The sequence below is a fragment of the Poecile atricapillus genome, chromosome 25 (assembly GCF_030490865.1).
Source record: "Poecile atricapillus isolate bPoeAtr1 chromosome 25, bPoeAtr1.hap1, whole genome shotgun sequence".
In the NCBI taxonomy this organism is placed as follows: domain Eukaryota; kingdom Metazoa; phylum Chordata; class Aves; order Passeriformes; family Paridae; genus Poecile; species Poecile atricapillus.
Genome location: NC_081273.1, coordinates 988051 through 1014882, shown reverse-complemented (window position 1 = coordinate 1014882; position 26832 = coordinate 988051). Strand labels below are relative to the sequence as shown.

At 47.6% G+C, this 26832-nt stretch overlaps 1 protein-coding gene across 2 annotated transcripts in view; it reads left to right on the top strand.

Moving 5' to 3' along the window:
- The window catches only part of FLI1 (Fli-1 proto-oncogene, ETS transcription factor), a 74258-nt gene extending 53096 nt beyond the window's left edge, over nucleotides 1-21162 (top strand). Inside the window, exons 5-9 of one of the 2 annotated variants that reach the window (XM_058856954.1) lie at nucleotides 2669-2734; nucleotides 15341-15406; nucleotides 16583-16645; nucleotides 17704-17751; nucleotides 18730-21162. In XM_058856954.1, coding sequence (XP_058712937.1) covers nucleotides 2669-2734; nucleotides 15341-15406; nucleotides 16583-16645; nucleotides 17704-17751; nucleotides 18730-19259 — 773 coding nt within the window. In that variant the 3' untranslated portion in view covers nucleotides 19260-21162. The remainder of the gene's footprint in view (nucleotides 1-2668; nucleotides 2735-15340; nucleotides 15407-16582; nucleotides 16646-17703; nucleotides 17752-18729) is intronic. The other variant, XM_058856955.1, reaches the window with a different exon arrangement.
- The last annotated feature ends 5670 nt before the right edge of the window (nucleotides 21163-26832 follow it).

Below are 26832 nucleotides of genomic sequence, written 5' to 3'. Positions count from 1 at the left end.
TGAAGCCATACCTTGATTTGCCTTCTTTTTGTTCATCCCCACACACCTTGGGGTCCAGACTGACCTTTCTCAAGCACATCCTGCCTGGTGAATCCTCTCCAGGCAGCTGTTGGGCAGGGGAAGGGAGTTTTGGATGCATCCATGCAGTGTTTGGGATGAAGATCAAAAGAAGCTGAGCTGCCACCTCCATCCTGTCCCTCCTTGGTGGTGGGGGCCAGGGTGTGGGGTGTGCACCAAGGAGAAGAGCCAGAAAGGGAAAGAATGAGGCTGTGGTGAGGAGCAGAAAACTGCTCAGCGGTTTTGAGCCATGTGTTAATGCTCAACAGAACCATCCTGCCAAGGGCAGCAGGACCTGAATTCCAGCAGGAGCCACGCAGGGCCTGCAGAAGGTGAGGGTGAAAAAGACTTTCAAATTAAATAGATCCCCAAACTGTGGAACCAAGATGTTCCTGCTCCTCTGAAGGATGAGCTTCCTTGTGAGAGGGAAGGATTTATGGGGAAAAAACACTCCTGGTTTTCAGTCCTTCTCCATCTTTTTGTAATGAATGCAAGGAAAAGAAAAGGAAGGGTGGGGGGTGCCATAAAATAATGTGTTGAAACATTAATTACGGGAGGACAGCCCTCACTGCATTAACCATCCCAGAGAGAGCTGACCCAGGGAGGGGGAGCAGGAACAGAAATGAAAATTCATCACAGCCAAAGCTCTGCCCCCGAAGGAGAGAGGGAAGAGCAGCCTGGCTTGTGTCTGTCTGCTTTCCTCTGTCCTGGTCTGGGTCTCTGCCTTTCTCCCTTTCCCTCCTCCATTGAAACCCTTAATAGGAAACACATTTCCCTCTCTGTGGTGTTCCCAGCAGAAACCTCAGACTGCCGGGCAAAGGTGAGAACTTGGAGCAATTAAACCGGGGGAGGCGCCGGCCCTTTCCAGTGGCTTGGGCTGCATTTTTCAGCCTAAAGTAGCTATAGGTTGATCCTGCTTGCTCAGTGCTATTCATCACCCCACCCCCACCGCCCCAGCCACTCATTTGCAGCCCGTTTAGTCATAGAAAACCACGTTTCTGAATTCCCCAGCACTTCCCTGTCTGGCATGGGGAAGCTGGGATGGGCGTTGCATTCAGGATTGCTTTAAATAACCTGAAAAGGAGAGAGTGGTGGACAGGAGTTTCCCCACAGATATTCAAGAAAAAAATGCCAAAGCCAGAAACCATCTGATGAAAACATGAGTTACGTGGACAGAGTTCTTTCAATTCCTCCAGCAGTCAATCTCTCTCAATATTTCAGCCAATCCCTTTGGCTATTGACAGCTTTCAGAGCCAGGGTGCCCTTGGGATCCCTCTGAACTCTTTACCTCCTCGTTCACCATCCATCCTGGTCTTTGGAAACATCCCCTGACTTGCAGCATCTGCTACCATCCATCCTCCCCTCCCTGGAGCAGCTTTGTTTCCCCACACCTCCTGCCTGTGTCCTTGCTGGCTTGAGCAGTCTCTGGTTTTGTTTGCGTTGTGGGAAGGACAGAAATCCACTGCAGCAGAGGGCAGAGGGCCAGCAGGATCAGCACCTGCAATGGCTCTCAGATCTGGCAGGGAACTGCCTAAACCTCAGCTCCCAGAGGAAAGAGAGACACTGTGAGTGCTGAGGGGCAGCTGAGGTCACTTGGGACCATGTGCACCAGAGGAATGTGGGGCTGCAGGGCTCAGCTGCAGGATCCTGCTCAGCTGCTGCTGTAGAACCTGCAGAGAGGGGCCTGGGGATGCTCAGGGCAGGACCCCCTTGAACGAGGGCATCTGGAGAGCTGGGAAAGCACTCTCAGGGCAGGATTGCTGCTGCTCCATCAGGACAAACAGGACTCTGCCTTGTCAGGAGTGTCACTGAGCCAGCCCCAAGGAGCTGCAGGGAAGGTGAGCCCAGGGGATGAGTGAGCACACTTAACCAGACAGCCATGAAATGTGTATTTCATGCTGGCTTCCCTAATCTCCCAGAATCTTCTCCTCCATTTCCAGGAGAGCTTGCAGGAGAACCAGAGGGAAACACTTAGAAAGGAACATTTCTCCCACAGACTGTGCAGAGCAGAGACCCTTCCAATGGGTTCTTTCTGTGCTGCACTTGTCATGTGGGGCTGGATGGAAAGCCTGAACCAGGAGAGCTGCTCCCAAATTCCCCAGAGCTCAGAAGATGCTGGAGTCCAGTGAGAGCTGTGCAGCTGCTGGCCCTAAACCAAGCATGTGACACTCTAAAAATGGCCAGGTCCTGACAGTGCAATTCATGTCTTTTCTCCTGCCTCTTCCTCAAACAAGAAATTTCTCTATCACAGCCAGAGAGAGAAAAGCTTCTTCCTTATCCTGCACACAATCTGTGCCACAGGCATTTCTGGAGGCTGTGCTGGGATAGATTCTGTACCTGTACAGCCTCACCCTTTAGGATCGGTTTTCAATGGGGTACATCAAGGCACTCAGTGAAGGAGACAAATATCTTTATTTTTGGCAAGTGAGGAAACAGCAGCACGTGTGACCTGCAGCTACCAAGCTTTTAGATAAATTTCACAGAAAATGTGTGCCTAATTAGCAGCAAAATTAGTTTTTCCATGCCATTAACAACATTTCCTACCTGTCCTCATGGTTGCCCATGGCAGAATGTGCCCAGACTGCTCTAACTCCTTTTCCTTGCCTTGCAGGTAGCTCACTGCTGGTCTACAACACTCCATCCCACACAGATTCCTCACGTCTTGCCACCAAAGAAGGTCAGTGTTTTGCATATAAATGTCCTGGGTTTGATTGGGTTAAAACTAGACCTTGTTAATAATATCCTTGGCATGAAAATGTTCTGCTCTGCTCTGCATTCCCAGCATGGTTAAAAAGGAATAATTCTCACTGTGCAGCCCCACCCAGGCTGGAAATGCCATCTCTGCTTGTCCAGCCAGCATCAAATGTGTCACTGTCACACTTGTGTTCTGCTGAGCTGGTGGACTGGTGGCACATTTTCTGTTCCTGATGTGAACAGTTTGGAATCTCACACAGACAACAAGGCCTGAAATACGGTTTCTCTCTGAGTTCACAGTTGAAAGGATAAAATTTTCTCACAGTAAATTTCACTGCTGTAAAGGCTACTCAGGTATTCCAAACCCATCCATGGATCTGTAGCTCATTTCAACCACTAGGGAACACCAAATATATCTTTTTGGCACTTTCACTTTGGAATAGTTTGATTTTTTTTATTATTATTTTGTTGTTGTTGTTGTTTCAAATAACCCTTTTTTTTTTTTTTTTTTTTTTAATCTAGTAGAAATTCTGACCATGTAGCTATAGTTTAGAAACCTTGAAGTTTAAAAGTTAATAACCCTCTTGAGGCTTTTTCAGGCTTTGGGGTTGTTTGTGTGTCCTTCAGTCAGGTGTTTCAGGTTTTCCTCTGCAGCTCCAGCCCTGCTCCCTGTTCTTATTTTGATTGACAAAGGACTCAGTCAGGATAAAGGTGTGAACGTTGGTGTGATGGGTGTGATCACAGAATCCCAGAATGGTTTGGGTTGGAAGGGACCTTAGGGATGATCTGGTTCCAGTGCATGGCCATGGGCAGGGGCAGGATGGAGCACATCCCTTACCTACATAGAGAAGTTGAGTTGATAAAGGCCAAGCAGGGGGATAAAGAGCAAAGATCTGTCCTGTGCTCTGTAACTCCTAAGTAGAGTCTGTAACTCAGTGTGTACGGACAGGAGCCTTAAATGGGCTTTTCCTTTCCCTTTGTGCTACTGCAGGGACTTTGGGTTTGTTTCCTGTGCTCTGTTCAGCTCCTCCTTTGAGAAGTTTCTGGGAAGGGTGAAATCTCCTGCCCACCCTGCCTATCCCTGTGCCAATGTCACAGATAGACTGAGGTACAAACACGTCCCTGCTCTTCAGGAGAACGTGCCTTCATGGATGAGCCACAAGTTTAGATTAAAAAGAGCAGTGGGGAAAGGGAGAAGGACTTTTATTGAAGCAGAGAGACAAAACCTCCCATTCCACTGAGGGGCTGCAGCAAACAGACCCCCCATTTAACCCCCCATTTAACCCCCCATTTATCCAGCTCCTGCATGGAGGGTCTGGCTGCTCCTTTCTCCTTGCATTTCATCCCCAACATCTGCCTTGGGCCTGGACACAAGATCAGGGCTGCTTCTTGTAGCAGTTCCTTTTGCCCAGCATGTGAGTGCCTGCTCAAGCTCCCTGGCACGCTGTTCTCTCCTCTGAGAGTATCAGTTGATAAAACAGGGCATTGCAGAGACAGAGCCACTCAGGCTTTGCTCTGACTGCTGCTTTGACATTAACAATCATCTGTTTAAAGTTCATCCAAGCTGGGCTTGCTGCTGTGTGAATAAAGTAGGGATATGTGCTCCTTCACAATTTCCCCTTACACCCATACCTCTGCTCATTCTGTCTCAGGCCATGCAGTTGCTAAAAATAAAGCCAAGAAAAGTCTGACTTTTTAATTTTTTTCCTTAAAGAGAAAATCTCTGTAGAGCTGCACTCCTCTGAATTTTTAAACACTTTGTGACTCTGGCCTTGAGTCACTAAGGCTGAAAGAAATTTGAGGGGAAAGTGTCCCTCCCCCTGCATTTTCAGTGGCCTCCAGAGTCTCTGCTGTGCAGCTGACAGAGCTCTGGGTTCGCTGCTGTCAGCGTGGAGCCCTCAGCTTCACATGGAACTTTCATCATGTGTCAATAAAGCACCAAGCACACCCCGGGGAGAGGCAAATAAAAATTAAGAACTACGTAGAAATGTTGAAATCCCATCTACTCCTCCCCCATTTCTTCCTATAAGGCATAAATTCCATCATTCCTTCCACACTGGATGTTGGTGTAGCATAAAGTGCCCCACTCCAACCCACTGCAGCTGACTGAGGTTTCTGCTGAGATAAGATGCCAGGAGAACATGTCAGGCTGGCAGATAAGGAGCTGGGACAGCAGAATGAAGTGGCTCATCCAACAGCACAGCAGAAACTCATGATGCTCATAAAACTGGACTTGGAATGCCTCAGTCTGGTTTTTTTTTTTTAAGAAACAGGATTTTCCTTGTTTCCTTTTTAATGGGCTCAATTCAAGATGATATTTTCACTCCAAAATATGATAGTCTTTAGGAAAAGGAATTTCGGGTTAAAAGTTACGATTTTTTTACATTTTTTTAACTTCTCAAAAGATTAAACAGTTTTCTTCATGTCAATGCATCTGGAATTTACCAATCCTGTAAATATTTCTCCTCTCTATGCCTGTGAATAAGAACAGATGAGTTTTTCTAACCACCTTCCCTTGAGGATTCAAAAGCAGGTGATGAAATAGTACCAAACATGCCAATGATAGGAAAAAAATACAGTTTTCTTCACACCTCCTGTAATTTTTCTACATAACTAGCACAAATAACCTGCATCTGCAGATTCCAGGGAGAGACAGGAGCCCTTTGCATACATTTACACTGTGCTTCACACAACATGTTCCACCCATGAGCACAAAAAAAGAATCCACACATCAAAAAAAAAAAGTGCAGCTGCAGCACAGGCAGCTGCAGATGTTCCAGATGCAGCACATGGCTCTGCTCCCTCCCCCAGGACCATGTGCCCAGGAGCACAGGGAGCCTGGCCCGTGTCCCAGGGCTGGGTTTGCTGCCCTGGCTCTGCAGGTAGAGCTGCCCTGGCTGCAGCTGCAGACTTGACTCCCATTTTCCCTTCTGTTTTCTGCCCTCTCACTCCCTGCAGTGCCAGCTCTGCAAACAGAAGGAGCTGCAGCTCTGCTTTAGGGAAGCTAAAGTGCAGAAACCTGGGGGATCTTTACAGCAGATAAAGATCTGGGGCCCAGGGCAGCTGAGCACTCTCACAGCAGACAGGTAGAACCCTTATCCTACTCCAAGGACCTCTACTGCCTCAGCTTCTCCCCTTCCCAGCCTCATAAACACTCCAAAGGATGGGACTGAGCATCACTGGGACAAATTGTCTTCAGCTGTCTCTGAGGAGTAAATTGCTCTAATGAAAATCACCAGTATTTTTTGGCTAGGGAGCAATTTTCTGGGAAATGAAATGGGGCTGCTCTCATGGCTGAATGGAAAGAGCTGTGTCCCTCTCCCACTGCAGAGATGGTCTGGGTCATTTACTGGGACTCTTTGGAGCAATGAGTGATCTGCTATGGGTACTGGAGACAGGGACAGGAATCTGAGCCCACAGATCTGCCCCAGTCCACGGAGACATTAAACTGCTTTCCTGCAGAATGGTGTCATTTGAGCAGGTTTCCATAGGGGCATGGAAAGAATATTCACATACAACAACATTGGGAGGCCAAAGGGCCATGTCCCCAAAGGGTTCTGAGCTCTCTGGCCTCGCTCCAGCACAGTTTTAAAGTTTTTAGTGTGTCGGGGTCTGTGTAATTCGTGTGTTTAATTCATGAGCAAAATGCTGTGCAGGAGCTGAACCCAGGGCAGAGCTGGGGGCTCCCAGAGGCAGAATCCTGGTGTGTGGATGTGTGAAGTTTCCTGTGTCCATGCAGCCTGTGGGAATGCCTGGGCTGGGATGTGTGGTGCTTTCCAGTACGTGCTGGTGCCAGGGAAGTGGTGTTTGTGCAGAGGGTGTGAAGGGAGGCTCAGGGTCACAGGTGAGAATTAACCAGAGGGGTTCCTGGGGCTGTTGGTCTCCAGCTCATTCAGGATCTTGCTTCAAAAGCTGCATTCCATTCAGCACAGTCCTCTGCACATGGCTCAGCCCAGGGCAAAAGAATCCCAGAATCCTAGAGTCATTTAAATTGGAAAAGCCTTTCCAGCCCATCGAGTCTGACCAATCCCTACCCTGTCACCCAGCCCAGAGCACTGGGTGCCACCTCCAGGTGTTCCCTGGACAGCTCCAGGGATGGGGACTCCAAACCTCCCTGGACAGCCCCTTCCAGTGTTTAGCAACTCTTTCCATGGAGAATTTCCAACCTGAGCCTCCCCTGGCATGGCCTGAGGGTGTTTCCTCTTGTCCTGTAGAGGTTCAGGAGAGAAATGTTCTCTCTGTTCCTGAGAGAAATCCCAGGCCCCACCCAGCTTCTGTCAGGGAGTTGCAGAGGGGAATAGGATCCTTCTTGAGATCAGCAACAAACCAGCCCAAAGTCTGAGAAATCCAACCCAAACTCAAGCAGAGCACAGGAAAAAGGGATGTGGTGCCTTTCAAAGAGGAAAGAAATCTCTATGTGAATGCATGAATAAAGATGGAAGGGGGGAATTTTAGGGGTTTATTCTGTGACTGTCCCATGTTTTTATTCACATTACAGAAGTCATGTGACCAGTGAGGATGTTTGGGTACAAGGTGTGTGTTTGGTGGGGCTGTTGGCAAATTTAAGAAGATAAATAAATCTGAAATTTATTCAGATAATAATGAATTATCTGAAATCCGGACTGATTTCCTGGGACTTTGTACCAGTGATCACGGTGAGGCCCTAAGAAAGAGTTTTCTGGTGTTGGAGCATCAGTTAAAATCTATCTCGCTCCAATTCCCTGGCACCTCACAAAATATGAGTCTGTGCAGCTGCTTTTCTCACTATTGAGGATGCAACCTCCATTCCATTTAAACTGGTAGGAACTCCTCAAAACTATTCTCTCCCACTTGTCAAACTGAGTGACAATTTGGGGTAACAGGTTCAGATTTGGGGGGACTGGGCAGAGAGGGGCAGAGACCTCAGGGAATGTGGTTGCATAAGCACAATTCCCACAGGAAAACGCTCTCAAATTCCTGCATAAAACCCTTCTCCCGAAAAGGCCATTTTTCAGATCGAAAAGATTCAGATTTGTAATGAAAAATATCAAAAGTTTTAAACTCTCCAGCTTCAGTTGTGGCAGAGGAAAAGCAGCTGCAGCTTTGTGCCCTCCTAATTGTCTGTACTTGCTAAAACATTTCTCAATGATATTTGTGTGCCTGGTGATGAAATATCCCATTTTTAGCTCGGCAGCAGAAAAAGGGGAGGCTTTTTTAGGTCTCCTTTCATTTTGGCTGTGTGGCCAAGCAGGGATTTATGAGTTCAGGGGAGACAGTAGCCAGTGCGCTCGGATTGCTTTTTATACTTTCTTTTTTTTTAATTGTTTTCCTTTGAAATTCCAGAGTTAGTGTTTTGTCTGCTTTCTCCCTGACCCTCTTCGGAGGCAGGCGTGTGTTTTTTCACCAGAAAAACTGGAAACAAAGAATCGTTGTCTTTAAGCTGTAGCAGGCAGGAAACCCAACTCACAAGGGATCACCCCGAGCCAGCGCTGTCCCAGAGTAGACTCCAGTTCTCTGAATTCAACCTGACAGCTTGTCTGGAGCACTTTCTAAGTAACCATTATCCTTCCTTTTCCCCCAGCAAAAGAGCCATTATTATTTTGCCTGGGGTGCAGTGCAAGGAGTGTTTTTGTGCTGGGGGGGCAGTCACACACTGGCTGGGGTGCCAGGCCCTCCCTCCCAAAGCCTTGCAAGTGCTTGGGCTGTTTCCTAAAACAAGAGTTAATTTGTTTCCTGATGATGACTTAAAAGCTGTAAAACTGCCATGGCTGTGCATGTGTGTCTTCCCAGTTCTCTCATGTGTGCGTGGCCTTTTTCTCCATGGATGTGAGGTTTGGTGGTTTTTACTTCTACATTTGTGTGTTTTTGATCAAGAGCAGCCTCCAGGCCCATCAATGGTTTGTTTTTACCCTTGTGCTGGGGGTAAATGCAGGTGGTGCTGGGGGCACATTCCTGCTCACTGCTGGCTGTGTTTGGGGTGGTTCTGTAGGGATGCAGAGGATGTGCAGCTGTGCCTTGGCTGTGTCTGCAGCTCTGCATAGCTCAGGAACATCTCTGCTGGCTGGAGAGCATCTGCTTTTCCAGGCTGGCTCTGGGAGGGATTCTCAGGACACATTCCTCAGTCTCTGTGCGCTGTGCATTGGGATTTCTGCTGCTGATATTAAAAAAAGCAACAACAAGGAAAAAAAAAAATCTTCTCATTACTTCCTCCTTTTCTTCATAATGTGTCTTTGTGAGGCTTGCACGGGGTGAGGCAGACGTGGCTCAGGAAGTGCCAGCGCTGCAGGCTCAGGGATGTTTTTCCAGCCACAGGCACCACTGGGGGTGTCGCCTCTGGCAGGGAGTGACTCCGAGCCTGAGTGGGGAGCAGAGCTGGGGCTCAGCTGCCCTGTGGGGGCTCCTTCCCTGCTCCCCAGCTCTGACCAGGGACAGGGCACAGGGCTGAAACCACACTGACCTGTCCTGCGCGTGCCCTGCCTGGGCCAGCTCAGGAAATCCCCTCTGGAGTCCCAGGATGGGTTGGAAGGACCTTAAAGCCCATCCAGTCTCACCCCTGCCGTGGGCAGGGACACCTTCCACCAGCCCAGGCGGCTCCAAGCCCTGTCCAAGCTGGCCTTGGACACTTCCAGGGACAGGAATACTGAATCCTAGTTCTATTCCTACACCATCCAGATCCTGTCTGGCTCTGGAAATAAGTGGGCATCAGCCACAGGACTTTAATCCATCACTGATTCAGAGCAGGAGTTCAATCAGAAATGTTTGACCCTTCTGATCTGTATTTCTATAAAGACAGCAATTGATAACCAGGCTCTCAGCTACTTTCAGACACTCCTCAAGCTAAATCTGTTCTTCACATCCATCTCTGCAGTGGATTTCTCACCTAAACCCAGCAGTCAGTCCCTTCTCACTTGCTTTGAGTTGACTTCAGGTCAAAACCCAGTGTTGGTCCAGGCCTGGATCTGGGATCTGTAAAACAGGTTAACAGCAATGTAGAGACTAGAGAATCACAGAATCATTCAGGTTGGAAAGGCCTCTGAGATCATTGAGTCCAACAGTGCACCCAGATGGATTCAAAAGATGGTTTGATAATATTTTTCAATTATTAAATAATCAAAGAGCCTGATAATGTAAAATAGAAGTAATTCTGAAATCATTCTGCACTCAGTGAGTTGCCTCCTCTTAGTGAAGAGACTTAGAATTACTGATTCTAGTAACCACCCCTGGAGTGGTGGTTCTTTAGCTCAAGGAACAGCACATCATGTCTTGAAGGGGAAAAGAAAGAGTTTGGTGCTTGAAGGACTGGAAAGTCTCATGTAATCATGGGAACATTCACAGTAACACTGGCCAGGAATGACAGAGTATGACATGTGGCACATGGGCTAATTAATTGTTTTAATTAGCAGAGATAGTAGGTTGAAAAGCAGTTCCTTGCAGGACAAGTAATTCTGTGATGTTTTGAGGCCTCAGTGTGCTCAGCATGTCCCTGGAGCTGCGTGATGGGAAGTTGGAAGGGCCATTGGAAAAGGCCACAGGAGTTCTCAGAGCCTGCCCTGCTCCAGTCCCTGTCCCACCATCCCTGCCCACACCTGCAGACAGGTGAGAGCTCCTCCAGAGCTGGAGCTCCTCTCTGCTGACCCTGAGAGGCTGCACTGTGTGTGTGGGGCAGTCAGAAATGTCCTGTGGGTGTGGAGCACTCAGAACATGTCCATGGAGCCAGGGAGGGACCTTATGGGCTCCACAGCTTAAGTGTTTGCTGCCACCATTTAAAGCAGTCCCTTGGATGTTTCTAGGAGGAGCTGGAGGTGGTTTTGGCTCCCTGGTCCCTGCAGAAAGCTGCAGTCTGGGTTTCTGCTCTGCAGCTGGCTTTGAACACCACCCCAGCTCCTCAATGGGATCTCCATGAGGGGGAAGGAGGCAGTGTGAGGGCTGGACATGCAGACCTGGGCAGACCTTGCTGATGTTCTTGGCTTGCAGCAGGAGAGGGGTCTGGGGCTTGTTCTCATGTTGGGATTTTCCAAGGCAGCAGGGGAGTGCTCACAGCCTCACCTGGGCAGGAAAGGCCCTGGGGTCCTGTGCCCTCCTCTCCCTCTCTCCCCATAAAGTGGCTGCTGCAAAATAGACCTCAAGGGAGAGCTTGGATTAATCACAGGTCTGCATCCCCCAGGATACCTGGATCTGCTTTCCTCATTTAAGGAAACTAATTTAAATTCCAGCCACCAGTCCTTTCTTCCTCCTGAAGCAGACGGACTCCTTGCAAAACCTAGCCTGTGCTGTGCATGGAGAGTGCATGGCCCAAACCTGGAATGCAGGAGAGGCTGTTCTGTCTCACCTGGATTGGGAGCACAGGTTTTTCCAGGACTTGGCCTTAGAGAGTTCAGTGAAGTAAATCAGTGAAGTAAATCAGGGGAAGGGGAAGAAGAAGACTGCAAATCTGAAGTGGGCTATGAGATCCACAGGATTCTCCAGGTACCTGACCCTCCTTTCCTTTTATAGGGAGATATAAAGTGGTTGCAACAAATAGACCACAAGTGACCACTTAGCCACATCACAAGTCTTGATCCCCCAGGACACCTGGGTCTGCCTTCCCCCTGTCTCCCTTCCTGGCTCTGTCTCCATGGCTAAGGACAAGCCCCTTCCCACCCTCCAGCTGCTGAATTTCCCTGGAGGTACCAGCTCCAGAGATTCCTGGGCTCTCCATTCCCTCCCTGTCTTGCCTGTAGTGCCAGCATGTTGGCATTCTGAGTAGGATTCCCCTGTAGTGCCCATAAAGCATTTAGTCCATAAATGATTGAACAGGCCTCACTATATCCATCCTAGAAAAATAAAGGCCTAAAAACCGTGGCTATTCCAGGCCCAAAGCTCATTGTTCCCCTGGAAAGCCTCATCAGGGCTTGGTAGCACAAGGTGGTGTCTGACTCAGGCCTGACTGAGAAAGCTGCTCCGGAGGGAGCGGGATGAAGGGGCTGTCAGCACTTCCCAGCAGCTCAGGAAGTGCAGGCACTGTGAGCCCATTGTTCAGTGGAACCCCCCCTTGCCTCCCCTCTGTCCCAAACTCTCAGATTTATAAAACACCAGGGATTTTTTTTTATTATTTTTTGAGCTTTTTAAAGCTTATCAGAGAGGGTTTTCTCCCTAATACATCATATCTCAAGCACAGACTCCCTAAAGCCTTGCTCACTGGGCTGCACTCAGGCTGAAAGGACCGACATGGATTTGGGATCGTGGTGTGGAAATCCACCTGGGGATTACCAGGCTGCTTTCTGGGAAGGGAGTCTGTGTGTCTGTCCATCTGCCCCCAGTAATATCTATCAGTCTGTTCAGACTAAATATGCCCCAGAGGCACTGGGAGGGGACACAGCTCCAGTGGGACAGGGGCTGTTTGGAGAGCTGGGCACAGAGAGTAGCAAGGTAGAAGCCGAGGGAGATTTGGGGTGAGGAAGTGGAGACCACTGCTGTAGCCTGCCCCACACATCCTGACTTCTAAGAAAGGCAGTGCATCTGGAAAAGGCAGCTAAAGCTTGCAGAAAGTGCATTTATGCCTGTGAATAAATAAAATTATATTTAACCTTCTTCCCAGGCGCGCTGTGAGTGCAAATGTTTGCAAAGCTGTGAGATCCTCAGTTGAAAGGTGCTGTGGAAGTGCAAAGCATTATTAATATCCTTTACCTTCTTCCTAATAGACTGAGCATTCATGCTGGGGAATTTCTGGACATAAACCAGACAGCTGCAGAATGACAGTTCTTGAAAGCATCTATGATTTATTTTCTGCTCTTTAATTCCATTTTGTATTGAACACACATTTGTCATAGAGCTCTTGTTCCATGGGGCCTTTTAAGTCTAAACAAGACATGGGGACCTGATCCTTTCTGGGATAAATTTGCCCCCACTTCACTGTAGCCATGTGCTGATTTACACCAGGAGACAACCCCAGTCCAAGCCTTTTAATTGAAATTCCATCCCATGGCAAGTTTTGGTGTAAAATCCAAACTGTTTAAATGACAGATAAGACTCTCCCTGTCACGTCTGGCTCAAGTTCTGTAGGATCTCTCTGAGCCACTGGGCGTCAGGTCCTGGGAATGATCCTGTTTTTGCAGGAACCTGAATCTCTGGATGGGTTCCCTGGCTCTGCCTTTTCCATTTTGCTTTAAACACATTCAGCTTTCGAGCCTGGGCCTGGAAGCCAGGATGGCTGGTGTGGTTCTTTCACGTTGCAGGGATTTTTGTGAAATAAAAATAGCTTCCTGCATTTGGATTTTTTTTTGTTGGTTTTTGTGTGTGGGTTTTTGTTGTTGTTTTTTTTTTGAGGGGGAGAGAAAAGAGTTGGAAACTTGCAGTAGCTGACTGCATACGATGTTTCAATAGCAGGGCCTGTATGGCTGATTATCATATTTAACTGTTCTTATTATGGCAAAGTCATGCTCAGGGCTGAATCTCATCCTACAACACGAGGCTGCCCCTCTACGTTCTCACACTTGGCTCCATAATCCATCTTTATAGAGGAAAATCTGAGGCAAAGAGACTCAGTCAGCCTGGATTAAACCTGAGGAGGAGGAAGAGGAGAAGAAAGATCAGCTCTCCAAGTTATGGCCTATTTATTTACTCAAAACATGCTGATGACTCTGGATCAAGCAAGCCCTTTGTAGCAGTTGATTCCCATGAATCAATGATGTGGCCCCAAAAAGAATCAGAGAAAACTGAAAATTTTCAAAGAGTTCTGCTACTTTTTGGGAAGGAAATTTTTTCCTATTTTAAGAAGGATTTTTCTGTTGGAAAAAGAATTGCTGCCTTCCTTTTAACAGAATCATATGGCATTTCCATTAATGTTACATTACAGAACTGTTTATTGACTGAACAAACCAAAGTGTACATTACATTTCAGTTGGTGGACACTGCTGAAGGTTTTGCTTTTCTCAGTGCAGAACTTGGGTTTTTCAAAGCATTTCTCCAAACATGGCTCTGATAGCTCAGGTTGTAACAATTCAGAGGGATATCCCAGGGGAGCAGTGGAAGGTTGCAGGGAGGACATGGGAAATGGCAGGGACTGCCTCAGACCCCATCCCTGCTCTCCTGGTTTTGGTCACTGGGAGAGCTCCCTCTCACTGGGATAAATCAGGATTACACAATGGTTTTCCAGGCAGGAAAATGCCCCCCTGCCAACAGCACCTTTGCAGCAGGGACAACTGCAGGAGACTGGGCCTGGGGGAAGGTCCCAACAGCACCAAGGCAGTGCCCAGTCCTCCTTTCCCTGGGGGGCCACAGGAGCAGGGCCAGGCATCCCAAATGGGGCAGGAATTCCTAATGGGGACAGGAATCCTGAATGGGGACAGGAATTCCTAACGGGAACAGGAATCCTGAATGGGGACAGGAATTCCTAATGGGGACAGGAATCCTGAATGGGGCAGGAATTCCTAATGGGGACAGGAATTCCTAATGGGAACAGGAATCCTGAATGGGGCAGGAATTCCTAATGGGGACAGGAATCCTGAATGGGGACAGGAATTCCTAATGGGGACAGGAATTCCTAATGGGGACGGGAATCCTGAATGGGGACAGGAATTCCTAATGGGGACAGGAATCCTGAATGGGGACAGGAATCCTGAATGGGGACAGGAATTCCTAAGGAGGACAGGGATCCCAAATGGGGGCAGGAATCCCAAATGGGTCAGGGATCCCAAATGGGGACAGGGATCCCTTTTGGGACAGGTCTCCCTGCTGGAACAGCTTGTATGAGGCTGTCACCTCCCTCTTCTCGAACTGTCCCATCCCACTCTTTGTCCCAGCTGAATCCACAGTGGTTTGTTTTCCAGTATGATCTATTTGCAGTGAGGTTTGTGGTTTCTGTAAAAAGGGAAAAAAACAAACAAACAAAATAAAAATAAAAGCAGGCAGATTACACGAGCTCTGTTTTCCCCCCTTCCCCTCTCTTCCCTCCTCCTCTGGCTCCCCCACCCTCCCCTCTCCCATCCCTCTGTGTTTTCCTTTCCATGCCAATAACTGCAAGGCTGTCATTTCAAAGCCTCAGCGGCTTTCCCAGTGCTGGAGAAATGTGTCAGTGCCTGGGATGGACCCTCAGGGAGCTGCACAGCCCCACAAATGGGAGGTGCTGGGTAGAGAGGCACTTGGTATGTTCCTGGAGGATGCTTTTCCCCTTTTTTCCTCTCCTTATTGTGACCTCAAATCCTTGGCCTCCCTAGGTTTAAAATCCTCATTTAATTTCTGTAAATCCTAATTCAATTTCTGAAATAATGACAGAGTTCATCTCCTCCTCCTCCTCCTCTGCCTGTGATCCTCTGGATCTTGGCATAAGAGAAAGGGGTCTCCTTTTGGCTGGGATGGGTCACACTGAATTTCACTGTGTGCAATGACAGCACTTCATGGTCAGAACATGCCAGGCTTGAGATGTGCCCAAAAAGCCCCATTGCTGCATTTACACTCCTATTTACACTTCTGTGAGAGGCTAGGGGAGCACTGGAGATGTGGGAGAGGAAAAAAACACAGCCCTACAGAAGCCAAGCCTCCTGGGACCACAAAGCAAAGCCAGATACTTACAAGTTTTTTTCTGGGAAAAGTTCATTTCAATCCCTCTGTGCCTGTTGTCTTTTGTCATTAGATCCCTCCTATGATGCAGTCAGGAGAGCAGGATGGGGCAGTAATGGGAATTCTGGCCTCTCCAAAAGTAAGTTGTCCCAATGGGAATCACAAACTGTGCAACAGAAAATTAAAAGAAGACTTGGGCACAGCTGGCCTGCGTTAGGAGTGTCAGGAGGGCAGAAGATTTGGGGACAGATAAGAAGTAGAATGATGTTATGGACAGAATACTTGTAGGGTTTGGTGGGGCCAGGAGCAAACCCTCTGCACAGACACCCTGTTAATCATAGGCCTGTCCCATGCTGTGAGGATTTTAGGGACAGATCTGGACAGTTTGGGCACATTGTGAGAGTTTCTGCCACTTTCCAGAAAGGCAAAGTCCAGCAGGCAGATGAGGCCCCTCACACTTAGTTCTTGTTCTTCCAGACTTTAGAGTGCCTTGGATTCCCAGCAGGGAATTGTCTGTCCCTGAGATCTGTGTTGTGGCTGGCTCAGAGTCACTGTCCCCATCCAGTGCTGGGGCTTCTCCCTGGGCTCCTCTGACCCTCAGCAGGGTACTCCTGGTGTAAATCCATGGGCAGCACCTGGCAGAGTCCCCTCCCTTTGCTCTGCAGCTTCCTGAGCTGTGCTCACCCCAAATGGGAGAACTAATCCTTGAGCCACAGTTTTCTGCTGTGAGAAATGATACAACAAAGAGGACCAGATCTTCCTGTTGAAGGGATTTATACAAATCACCATGAGATTTTCAACTAAATGTTTGATAAACACCTCCCCCCACCTTTTTTTTTTTTTTTTTTTTTTTGCCAAAGAGAGAATTTGCATTTGCAAAAAATGTGGGAAAAGCTCCAATGTGGAAGGAGGTTGGAATTTGTACATTTAATAATCCAAATTTTTGTTCACAACATGGATGCAAACTAGAATGGAAGTTCAGTTGCAATAAAAGACAGAAAATTAATGAATTATCTACCTAACATTTTCCTTGTCTCACTGCCTTCTTGGCAAATTATAAATATAAATATAATAAATATATAAATAATAAATATAAATATAATATAAATAATAATGCTTTCTATATTGGTGTATTTTCATTTTATACTGAAAATTTGAATTTCTAGGGACTTCTCTTAATTTTATAGTGCAATCCCCAAAATATCAGCTCTTAGTCTGAGCAAACCTTTCCCTTGCAGTTGCTGTGATTCCTGTGGGATGTATTTTGTACTTTGTACCTGTTCTCTGTGCCTATAAACCCCTTCTCTCTTTCCAGGCCCTCCCGTTGCAGGGACACAAAATGTGAATAAGACAACGGAGCAGCAGCGGCCCCAGCCAGGTGAGAGTGGATTCTGTGTCCCTTGGAGCAGGAGCAGCTCGGGGGAATTGAGGAGTGGAGCAGCCCCAGGCAGGGCAGGGCTCAGGGCAGGGGCTGAGCTGTGCCCGCAGCTCTTCCCCAGGGGCTCCGTGAGGCTGCTCTGCCCCTCCCCAGCCAAAGGAACATCCCTGTGCCAGGATGTGTCCCCCTGGGAGCATCCCAGCTTGTCCCTTCCCTCTGGAAGCTCCAGCCATTCCAGCAGGGCTCCCAGAGCAGAGCAGAGGAGGGGAGGGGAGCAGCCCCACTGTGCCCCCACCTTCCTGCCCAGCACAGCTGCTTCCCATCGGGGCTCGCTTCTCCTGGCACCGCTTCAATCCACCAGCAAACGCTGCAGATCCAAATCACCACAACCAGAGAGAGGCACAGGAGAAGTGAGAGATTTGGGCTGAGGAGGCCCCACAGAAAGGGAAGGAATTCATTCCTAATAAAGGCTTTGTAGGGTTTTCAAGAACCACTCAGCCTTGGTGGAGCCAGCGACAAACTCCTGTTACTCTCATCTCTCTAATGCTGTGTTTGCTTCACAAAGAGAGACTGGGGTGAATATTTCCTGCCCTCCCAGGGCAGCAAGCTCAGCTGCTAACAAGTGAATCTGAAAATCTCATCTGCTCTCCTTTTTATTTAGCTCTTTTTTGTTAGGAGAAATACATTTGCTCCTGCTTTGTGGCTGTTCTATCCCACAGGTTTTTTTCCACATTTGATGTTTTCTGGTTGCCACACAGTGCAGGGTATGTCCAAGGAGATCCCAGATTGCAAAAGCAGGCAGGTCTGAGAGCAGTGCCAGGAACTCTGGCCATGCCATTTTGGAATCCAGAAATACTTGGTGGTTGTTTGCTAATAAAGAAAGAAGGAGGCCTTCCAGGCCCTGGGAGAAGGGGCAGAAAGAGTAAAGAAAGAAAATGAAAATTTGATTTCTAGAACAAACATAATGACCTGGAGTTTCTTTTTGATCATTTTGTTAAAACATCCTTTAAATTTTGTTGGGTGATTTTTAATTTTTTTATTTTTTACTTAATTTTTAGATCCCTACCAAATCCTGGGGCCCACCAGCAGCCGTCTTGCCAATCCAGGTGAGTTCATTTTATATTTCAGACCCCCCCCCTTCTCAAAGAGGTGAATTTTCCTTTGGAGATATTGCTCAGCTTGCACTGGGGGAGCAGCTGCTGTCCCTGCACCCCTGTGAGAGCCACTGAACTCGGTGGCTGTGACCTCACAAGGGCTTTTGCCAAAATCCTTACAGAATAGTGAGGCAAGTGATGCAATATCATCTCTGTGGGGACAAAATCACCATCCTGGATGTTCTGACCCAAACCCAGCATTCTCTAAGAGTTTTATAGAGAATTTTAGTGCTGGTCTCTCAGATTTGCAGTACAGATTATTTTTTCACTGCCTGCTGTGGGTTACAAGAAGAAAGGCACAAAGCATCTCTGTAAGTCACAGTGTAACTGTCCCTAGAACATCATCTGCAGTAAATAATCCCTGATTTTAGGGAGTAAACCCTGGAGCAAATCCTGCTTGAACTAACCAAACTTGTACACATGGAATGCCTGTAAGGAAACATCCTCCTAAAGCTCTTAACTTACCCTTAACTACTTGTACAACTACACTGAGTAAAACCAGGAGTCATCTGGGGAACAAATCATTCTGTGTAGCTCGGATCACCCTGGAAAGAGAGCTGGAGGTATCCAAAACAATCTCCATGGCAACCAGTGAGCAGTGGATGGGTGAAGTACACTGTGCTAACTGGCCAGTGAAAACTCTACAGAGCAGTGGCCTCACAGAAAGCCTTGTTTATGAATAGCCCGAGGATTTTAAGGCCAAAGGCAACCATTATGAAATGTAATGTGACCTCAGGCCCAGGCCCAGAACAAAGGTCTGAGTAACTTGTTTGCTGGGAACAGTTTATCCACTCCTAGGGCCGCCTTTCCAAGGCCTGAAGGAGCAGTTCCCAGTTGAGATCGAGATAGTCCTTCTGTTTCCTGCCTTTGTCTGTGGCACGGAGCAGGAAGCCCCGAGTCATTTCCTTTCCCCTTGGCTGCTGTCTGCAGGGAGCGGGCAGATCCAGCTGTGGCAGTTCCTGCTGGAGCTGCTGTCGGACAGCTCCAACGCCAGCTGCATCACCTGGGAGGGCACCAACGGCGAGTTCAAGATGACGGACCCTGACGAGGTGGCGCGGCGCTGGGGCGAGAGGAAAAGCAAACCCAACATGAATTACGACAAGCTGAGCCGGGCGCTGCGATACTACTACGACAAGAACATTATGACCAAAGTGCATGGCAAGAGGTATGCCTACAAATTTGACTTTCACGGCATTGCCCAGGCCCTGCAGCCCCACCCCACCGAGTCCTCCATGTACAAGTACCCGTCAGATCTGCCCTACATGCCGTCCTATCATGCCCACCAGCAGAAGGTGAACTTTGTGCCCCCACACCCCTCCTCCATGCCTGTCACATCATCCAGTTTCTTTGGAGCGGCCTCCCCCTATTGGACCTCCCCTGCAGGAAGCATTTACCCCAACCCCAACGTGCCCCGCCACCCCAACGCCCACGTCACACCACACTTGGGCAGCTATTACTAAATGCTCTCAGCTACCGATGGCCTTGAGCAGTCTGGTTGGACTTTTTCTTTACTCCTGGGATTTTTACTGTTTTGGGGGGGACCCTTAATGGATAATTGTGGCCTTTCTTGGGAAGAATTAAAACTGGATATTTGTTATTCCTGGACCAAACCTTTTACTTTTGTAACTTTGCCTCTTGTGTCTTGAACTGAGAGATGGAAGCTCCTGTGGGCCAGTACTGTGCATTTAATTTGGGGTTTAAGGATTGTGTCCTCTGTAGGAAGTGACAATGAAGACACTTCACCGTTCCCTGGAATCATTATTAGCTTTTGGATGAGAGGAATTTTTAAGTATTCAAAGGCTTTTGACAAGGCGTAGATCCAGCTATGGATCATAGGAAAATATGACCACAATGGGGTTTTTCTTACTGGCCATTGACCATTCTGTGGAGGATGTCGGGCTGCAGGGGACCACAACTGGAATCTTAGCTCTAAGGTGGAGGAGGATTTTCACCCAACTGGAAATTAAATATATATATATATATATATATACATATATATATATGTACATGTATATTTTAAGAAGTAAAGGGCATTGAAGGAACTTTTCTAGAGTACAACTTCATTCGACTGTGTGTGAACTCAAAAAGCAGCAGAAACCAGAACAAAGCATAACACAAAGTCAAGCACAGACATTCCTTGAAAGCAGAAGTGAAGTGAATAAACGACAGCAGGTCCCTGGCTCTGCCCGAGCCGCGGGGCTCTGGAAGCACCGATTCGCGAACGCTGTGCGTTTGTCAGACCGTCAAACCAAGGGTCAACAATCCAGAAGGCAAATTACTGTATAAATTATGCAGAGTTATTTTTCCCTATATCTCACAGTTTTAAAAGAAAGAGTAAATAAAACGAGTTGACCTCGGTCACAAATGCAGGTTTGTTTTTTACTATCAGCTCGGTTGTTTTTGTTTATTTTTTTAATGTAATTTGTACATCTTTTCAATCTGTACATTTGGGCTGTAGCTTTGTACTTTTTGCTTAAAGAAAAAAACAAAAAAAAAGACATGAGTAATGTATCTGCTGGAGATAGGCTTGGTCCTGCAATTGGATCCGTGACTGACCCCAAAGTGGCCAGAAACCTTCCCGATTGCCCTGGGTTTGTCTAGAGGAGAGGATTTTCAGTATTAGTCTGTTGGAGCTGTCTGCAAATTAACTCCATTTACTCCTATGTTTGCATTCAGGCTGATTGAAAACAGGCCCAACATCTCAAGGCAACCATTGCAATATTCTGTGATCACTTTTCACCCAAATTCTGAACTTTGGGAAGATCTTAACCACTTTATAGATAAAATGACAAAATACTCCTCTTTTTGATGGCTTCTGCTGGGGGGTTCTGTGGAAATCCAACCCCTTCCAGAGCTCTCAGCCATCCCCAGCTTTGCACGTGTGAATGTGACGCTGCACAAGCGGCGGTTTGGTGCCGTAAACAGAGGGTAAACCACAAGCATTTGGGGTTTGGAACAGATGTCTGGGGGGCGAGATTTCCATGTACAACCCATTAGCTGACTTGTATTAAGTGGCAGCCAATTAACAGGATCACAACTATCTAGTCTAGACCAACCCCTGCGACTCTGTGGGGGCGGGATTTGGTCCATGTGCATCCGATTGCAGGAGGAGAGTCTGAAACCAGAGCGCTGGAGTCTGCTCAGAACGTTAAACACAAGCACTGATGCCATTATTTAACAAAGTGGGAAGAGAAGATCAAGCTAATGCAGTTAGGTCTTAGTGCTTTCGGGGTGTTTTTAAGTAACATTTCTGCAATAATCGCAAAATTTAAGTATGAAGGAACTACCCATGGAAATGGGGCTTTTGCTACTATATATATGCAATGTACTTTTTGGATATTAAAATATATATAATTTTGCAAGCTATCTTGGTGGGTTGTTGTTTTTTTAAAATGTATTAATGTTACAATGAAACAGTTGTATGAAGAAGATGATGTAAGAAAAAAGTGACAAAATAAATGGTGGTTTTCTCTAAGGCATCACATTGTTCCACTCTCTCCCTCCCCTCTCACACTTGCATGCACTTGAAATTAATTTTAGTTAAAAAGGGAAAGAAAGAAGCTCCACAGTAGTGGCAACCCATCCTGATCCCTCTACTATTGACCACCCATTCCAGAAAATTGTTGCCAGAGTTGATCAGACTGTACTTGGTTGTTGAAGGGATTAAAACCCAGGCTCTGGCTTTTGTCCAGGGAAGGGCAGCCAGAAGCTGAGGTGTCGAGATGGCTCTTGGGGTGCCCCAGGGCCCTCCAGGAATGTCAGTGTGTGCCCAGCCTCTCCTGTTTCCCACCTATGCCCAAACCCCAGGGAGAGCCAGTGCTCCACTGCATTCCTGAGGTGGAGGCTGCAAAAACAAGCTTTGCCAAGGAATCTTCTGATTGTGGATAAAGGTCAGGCTGAGGCACTTCCTGCAGTTTTGCACAGTACTCCTGAGAGATATCTGGAGCTCCTGCAGACCTGATAAAGCCTTGGGAAGCCAGGGCTGCACAAGCACAGCACTTCCTTCCTGCACACAAGCTTTTGTTGCTGAGAGCCAGGACAAAGCTTGATGGGCTCGGGAAAAAGGCCACTTCCAGCACCCCAGAACTGTTCCCTCTGTGGATTCCACCAGAGTTGCTCAATTTAGACACGAGTGAGTGGTTTGCTGCTTATCTCTGCTGTTTTCCACTGCAGCACCAGCGAGATTAATTCTGGCTGTGCAGCATCAGTGGAAATATCAAGTATTTTATTTGAATACCATGTACTGCCCGCCTGCCAGTAATAGGAAAATCAGAAGATGAGATTGCACAAAAGCATCTAAAGGCATAATCTGAAGGTTATCAGAGTTCAAAGATGTCCCTGATAGCAAAATTTGGCCAGCAGGAACCCTGGAGGCAAAAAAAAAGACATTTGAAAATAACCATCAATTTAAGAAGCATCTGATTCTGGCTGCCCAGTGTGTTAAAGGAACCCTTCTGAGAATGGGAGGTGATCAGTGACATCCCAGTTCAGGTCTTCTCTGCCTCCTTTCATCCTTCCCTTCAGGGGAATGCCCTTGCTGGCATTAATCCTTTCTCATATTCACTAATATTTAGCTTCAGATATTATTTTTTTCTTAGTATTTGCTAATATTTAGCTTTAGACAGATTTTGCCTTCCACTCCAGGCATTCCCATGGAATCCAGAGATCTCAGAGCAAGGAGATCTCACCCGAGTGCCAGACAGCCTCACACTGCTGGGGCACTTCCCAGGCACCTCTTAGAGCATTTTCATAAGATCTTATTAATTTACATTCCTCACATAGAGAAAGAGTAGTAAGACAGAGATTAGAGTAGGTAATTTGTACCCCTTGAAATCAGCCTGGCTTTGCCACGTTGGAAGTGCCAGGGGTGGGAGCAGGAGGATCTCCCCTCCCAGCTCAGGTTTCTGGGGAACAATGGGACAAAGCTAACAAGGAATTTGACAGCCCTAATGCTACTTTGTGCTTTTCCCAGGAGGACAAGGCAGACAGAATTCAAGTATTTCAGTCTTAAATCGGAAAGTTTACCAGACAGATGGTTGGGATCACATGGCTGTGAGCTGGGAGTCAGCAGGGGCAGCAGAAAACCTTCTCTGCATTAACATTAAGAACTCAGAGCTCCTCAGGAAACCCAGCTCCCCTTGCAATCAGGGTGAATTCAGCTGCTGATTTCCAGGGATCTGGTTTTCCCCAGGATTTCTATTCCACCAGCCTCAAACCCTGAATGGGATCTAGCTCCAACATGCCAAACTGGAATTAACTCTTCATTCCTCTATAAACAGGGAGTGCAGCCTGTACATTGAGTAGAATCAGTGGTGGCTTTACAGGCTCAGAGCTCTGGCTCTCTTGGCTGGATCTCTGTGCTGCTTTTCTCTCTTTGAGCTGGTCCTGCCTCTGTGTGTGTGAATTCCTCCTGCTTAATTACAGCAAGCTGGTTTGGAACCTACTTTGAACTGGATTTTGAAGCAGGCTTTTTATCCCCACTGGAAAATGGAGCTCCAGCTTAAGCACTTATTAGATGGTCTAAACTAGGGGATAACAAATCCTTCCAGAGCCAAGCACCTGAGATCTCTCCTGTCCAGAATCCTTGGATACCAGAACCCACTCCCTGTGCATACTGGTGCCTTCCTGCTTTATATATCTAAAAATTGTATTTTAGCCCTGAGGATAAACTTCCAAACAGCTGCAGGTTTCTAACAGAGTACTGTGGCAAAGGAGAGGGATTTCCCTGTGCCAAGAGCTTCCCTTAGTAAAGACAAAGACAGATTTCTCATACTCGTGCCCAACAAGTGCACTCCAGCCCAAATGAGGCATTAATTATGGGGGAAATCTGCCATAACTTCTGTTGATGTAAATATTTAATGTGAGGCTGGACTTGCCCAGCAATGTTTCATCCACATCCATGGCAGTAAATGCCCCAGCCTGTGGCTTTGTGCTCGAAGGAGGGATGAACCCAACTACTGTTTCCCACCTCTTGTCACAAGGAAAGAGGCATCAGTCTGTAAATGCTGGATGAAAGCAGCCAGCTTCACTTCATTATCCTATTACAATAACAGAGTTTTTACAGGCTGCTTTGCTGTGCTGATCCAGTATTTTTAATAACTTCTGTGAAATTAGTTGGTGAGATTTCAGCCTGCTGCCTACCAGAGTCTATTCTCCCACATCAAACCGAGCGTGGCTGCATTTGGTGTTAATTAGAGCTCAGCCCAGGGACACATCAGGGGCTGACATTTATAAATTCACTTCAAAGACCTTATTTGTATATTTTTGCACAATACCCAGCATAACATACACATGACAATTTTCATCTGTTAAATCAGAACTCACTGCAAATAAAGCTCAGACCTTTCTATTGTATCAGAAAAGAATTGAGAGACGTCTGATTAAGATCCTGTGGAGAATGACAACAAATTCAACTTTTGTGTTACAATTTTTTCCACTACACAGGTAGAAATCCCTGCACATGGATCTCAGATTCTTCTATTGTATCAGAATAGAACTAGAGATCCTTGGCAAAAATCAGCTCTTCAGGCTCCAAGAGCAGCAAACAGAGTCTGATACCAAACCCACGGAATGTGAAGAGCAAAGGCAGAGCAGTTTTGAGGCCATGACAGCAATAAGCCCATCAGCCCTGCACCCCCAGTGGGGGAGCTGCCCCAAACAGCCCCAAGGATCTGAGCTGTGCAGGCAGGGGATGGGCACAGCTGGGTTTGCAGCTGAGCAGCCACCCCAACCTGGAGCAATAACTGCAGCAGGAAGGGCTTTGGGCAGGGGAGGTTTCCCAGATGAAGGGACTTTGCTGCTCCTAACCAGGGGCAGGCACAACACAATTCTGTCCTGGAGCTCTTATTCAAAGCTGCAGTGGTGAAGGAGGATGAGGAGCTTGGGCTCTGGCAGTTTGGTGTGATTTCACCACCAGAGCTGGCTCCTTTCTTTCCAGGAGCTGCTGCAAACTTGTTGTTTGCTTTGGCTTGTCCCTAAGTTTCTGTCTCCTGGAGCTGTAAAGTCCAGTGTTGGATGCACCTCCCCTCCCTGCTGCTGCCAGTGCCAGCAGAATCTCCTCCCTGCAGCCCGTGCTGGGCTGGGCAGGGACATCTCCAGCCCTTGGGAGCACAGGGATCGTATTCCCAGTGTCTCTGTGCCATGGCTGAAGGGTTTGTGCTGGGAGTGCTGGCAGAGGGCACCTGCAGAAACCTGAACACCTTCCCTGGGTGTTCTGTTTCCCTCAGGACCCAGGTATAATACATACATACATACATACATACATACATACATACATACATACATACATACATTATCTATCTATCCATCTATATCTATCATCTATCTATCTATCTATCTATCTATCTATCTATCTATCTATCTATATCTATCTATATCTATCTATCTATCTATCTATCTATCTATCTATATCTATCTATCTATATCTATCTATCTATATCTATCTATCTATCTATCTATCTATCTCTATCTATCTATCTATCTCTATCTATCTATATCTATCTATCTCTATCTATCTCTCTCTCTCTCTCTCTCTCTCTCTCTCTCTCTCTCTCTCTGTCTGCCTATCTATCACCTGTATACACTTGTCACACCCCTGAAAGTGTTCAAGGCCAGGCTGGATGGGGCTTGGAGCAACGTGGGATAGTGCCCATGGCAGGGGGTGGAATGGGAGGAGCTTTAAGGTCCCTTCCAACCTAAACCGATCTGTGATTCCATATAGATCTATGTATATTCTGTAGAACAGTATATGTATACCTACATATTTGATATAATTGTGTGTGTATATATACACATATTTGATAAAATAGTGTACTGTAGTGCTAAGGTAAAACAAATTAAGAACGGGGTTCAGCTTGGGGCAGATGTTTCTGTGGAAGATTTAAAACTTCCCTTAATGCTCCATTTCTGGAGGCTGACAGGGAGCTGACCAACTCCCCAAAATCCTCAGCCAGCACATTCCAAGCTCTGCAGGGCCAGGGGTACCAGCGTCCCAACCTTGCTGTGGGAATTTGGGGAGCAGAATCCTTCTTCATCAGGGATAGAGGGGAGCAGCAGGGCCTGGCATGGGGGTGCAAGGACATGAGCTTTAAGGTTCCTTCCAGCCCAAACCATCCTGGGATTCTGGGCTGCTTCCAAAGCAGCGTTTGTGGAGCTGCAGGCACAGCACAAAGGGATGTGATCTGGGCTTCCAGAACCTTCCCAAGGGATGTGTTGGTTCTGTGGGCCCTGCCACAGTGACAGTGACTCCCTGGGGGCGGGGTTGGCTCCCTGCTGCACCCGGAGCACCTCCAGAGCACAGGGGAGCTTCATCTGAACAGGAACCTTGGACACTGCTGCAAAACCAACACTGTGAGGACCTGGGGCCGTTCCGAGGTGGTCTGTGGTAGAATCAGGGAATCAGTGAGGTTGCAAAAGCCCTCTGAGGTCATGGAATCCAAGCATTAACCCAGCACCACTGTGCTGTTGGGTCTTAACAGCTGGAGAAACTGAGGCACAAAGCAGGGAGCAGAGCCTGGTCTGACATTCCAGAGCAGAGTTCCCTATGGAGTATGGGTCTCTTCAGACCCAGCCTCGCCATTCCTGATCCCCCAGCTCTGCTTTGGGCGCAGCAGCAGCCGATGTTTACAGCCCCCAGCCCTCCACTCACACATCACCTCCGAATTCACCGCCGAGAATTCCCAACACTCCTGGGAAGGGGCTAAAATACCCTGCTAGCACGGCCCGTGCCAAAACCGAGCCACTAAATGCATTGAACTTTGTGTAATAAAACACGGGACAGTCCCAATAAATCCTTGCTTTGTTTTTGGAGGGTGCCGCGGTGTTGCTGCTGATCCGCAGGTGAGCGGTGCCATCCTGTGGCAGCGGCACAGAAAACACCGCAGCGATCGCTGCATCCCCCATGGTCCCCAGCATCCCGACCTGGCTCCGTGCTGGGCTGTCACAAAGGGTTAACGTGATGATTTTGCACAGCTGCTTGGGATGTGGATGCCCAGGAGAGGGAGAGCTTAATGTTTTCTGTGCTTAAATTTGGTC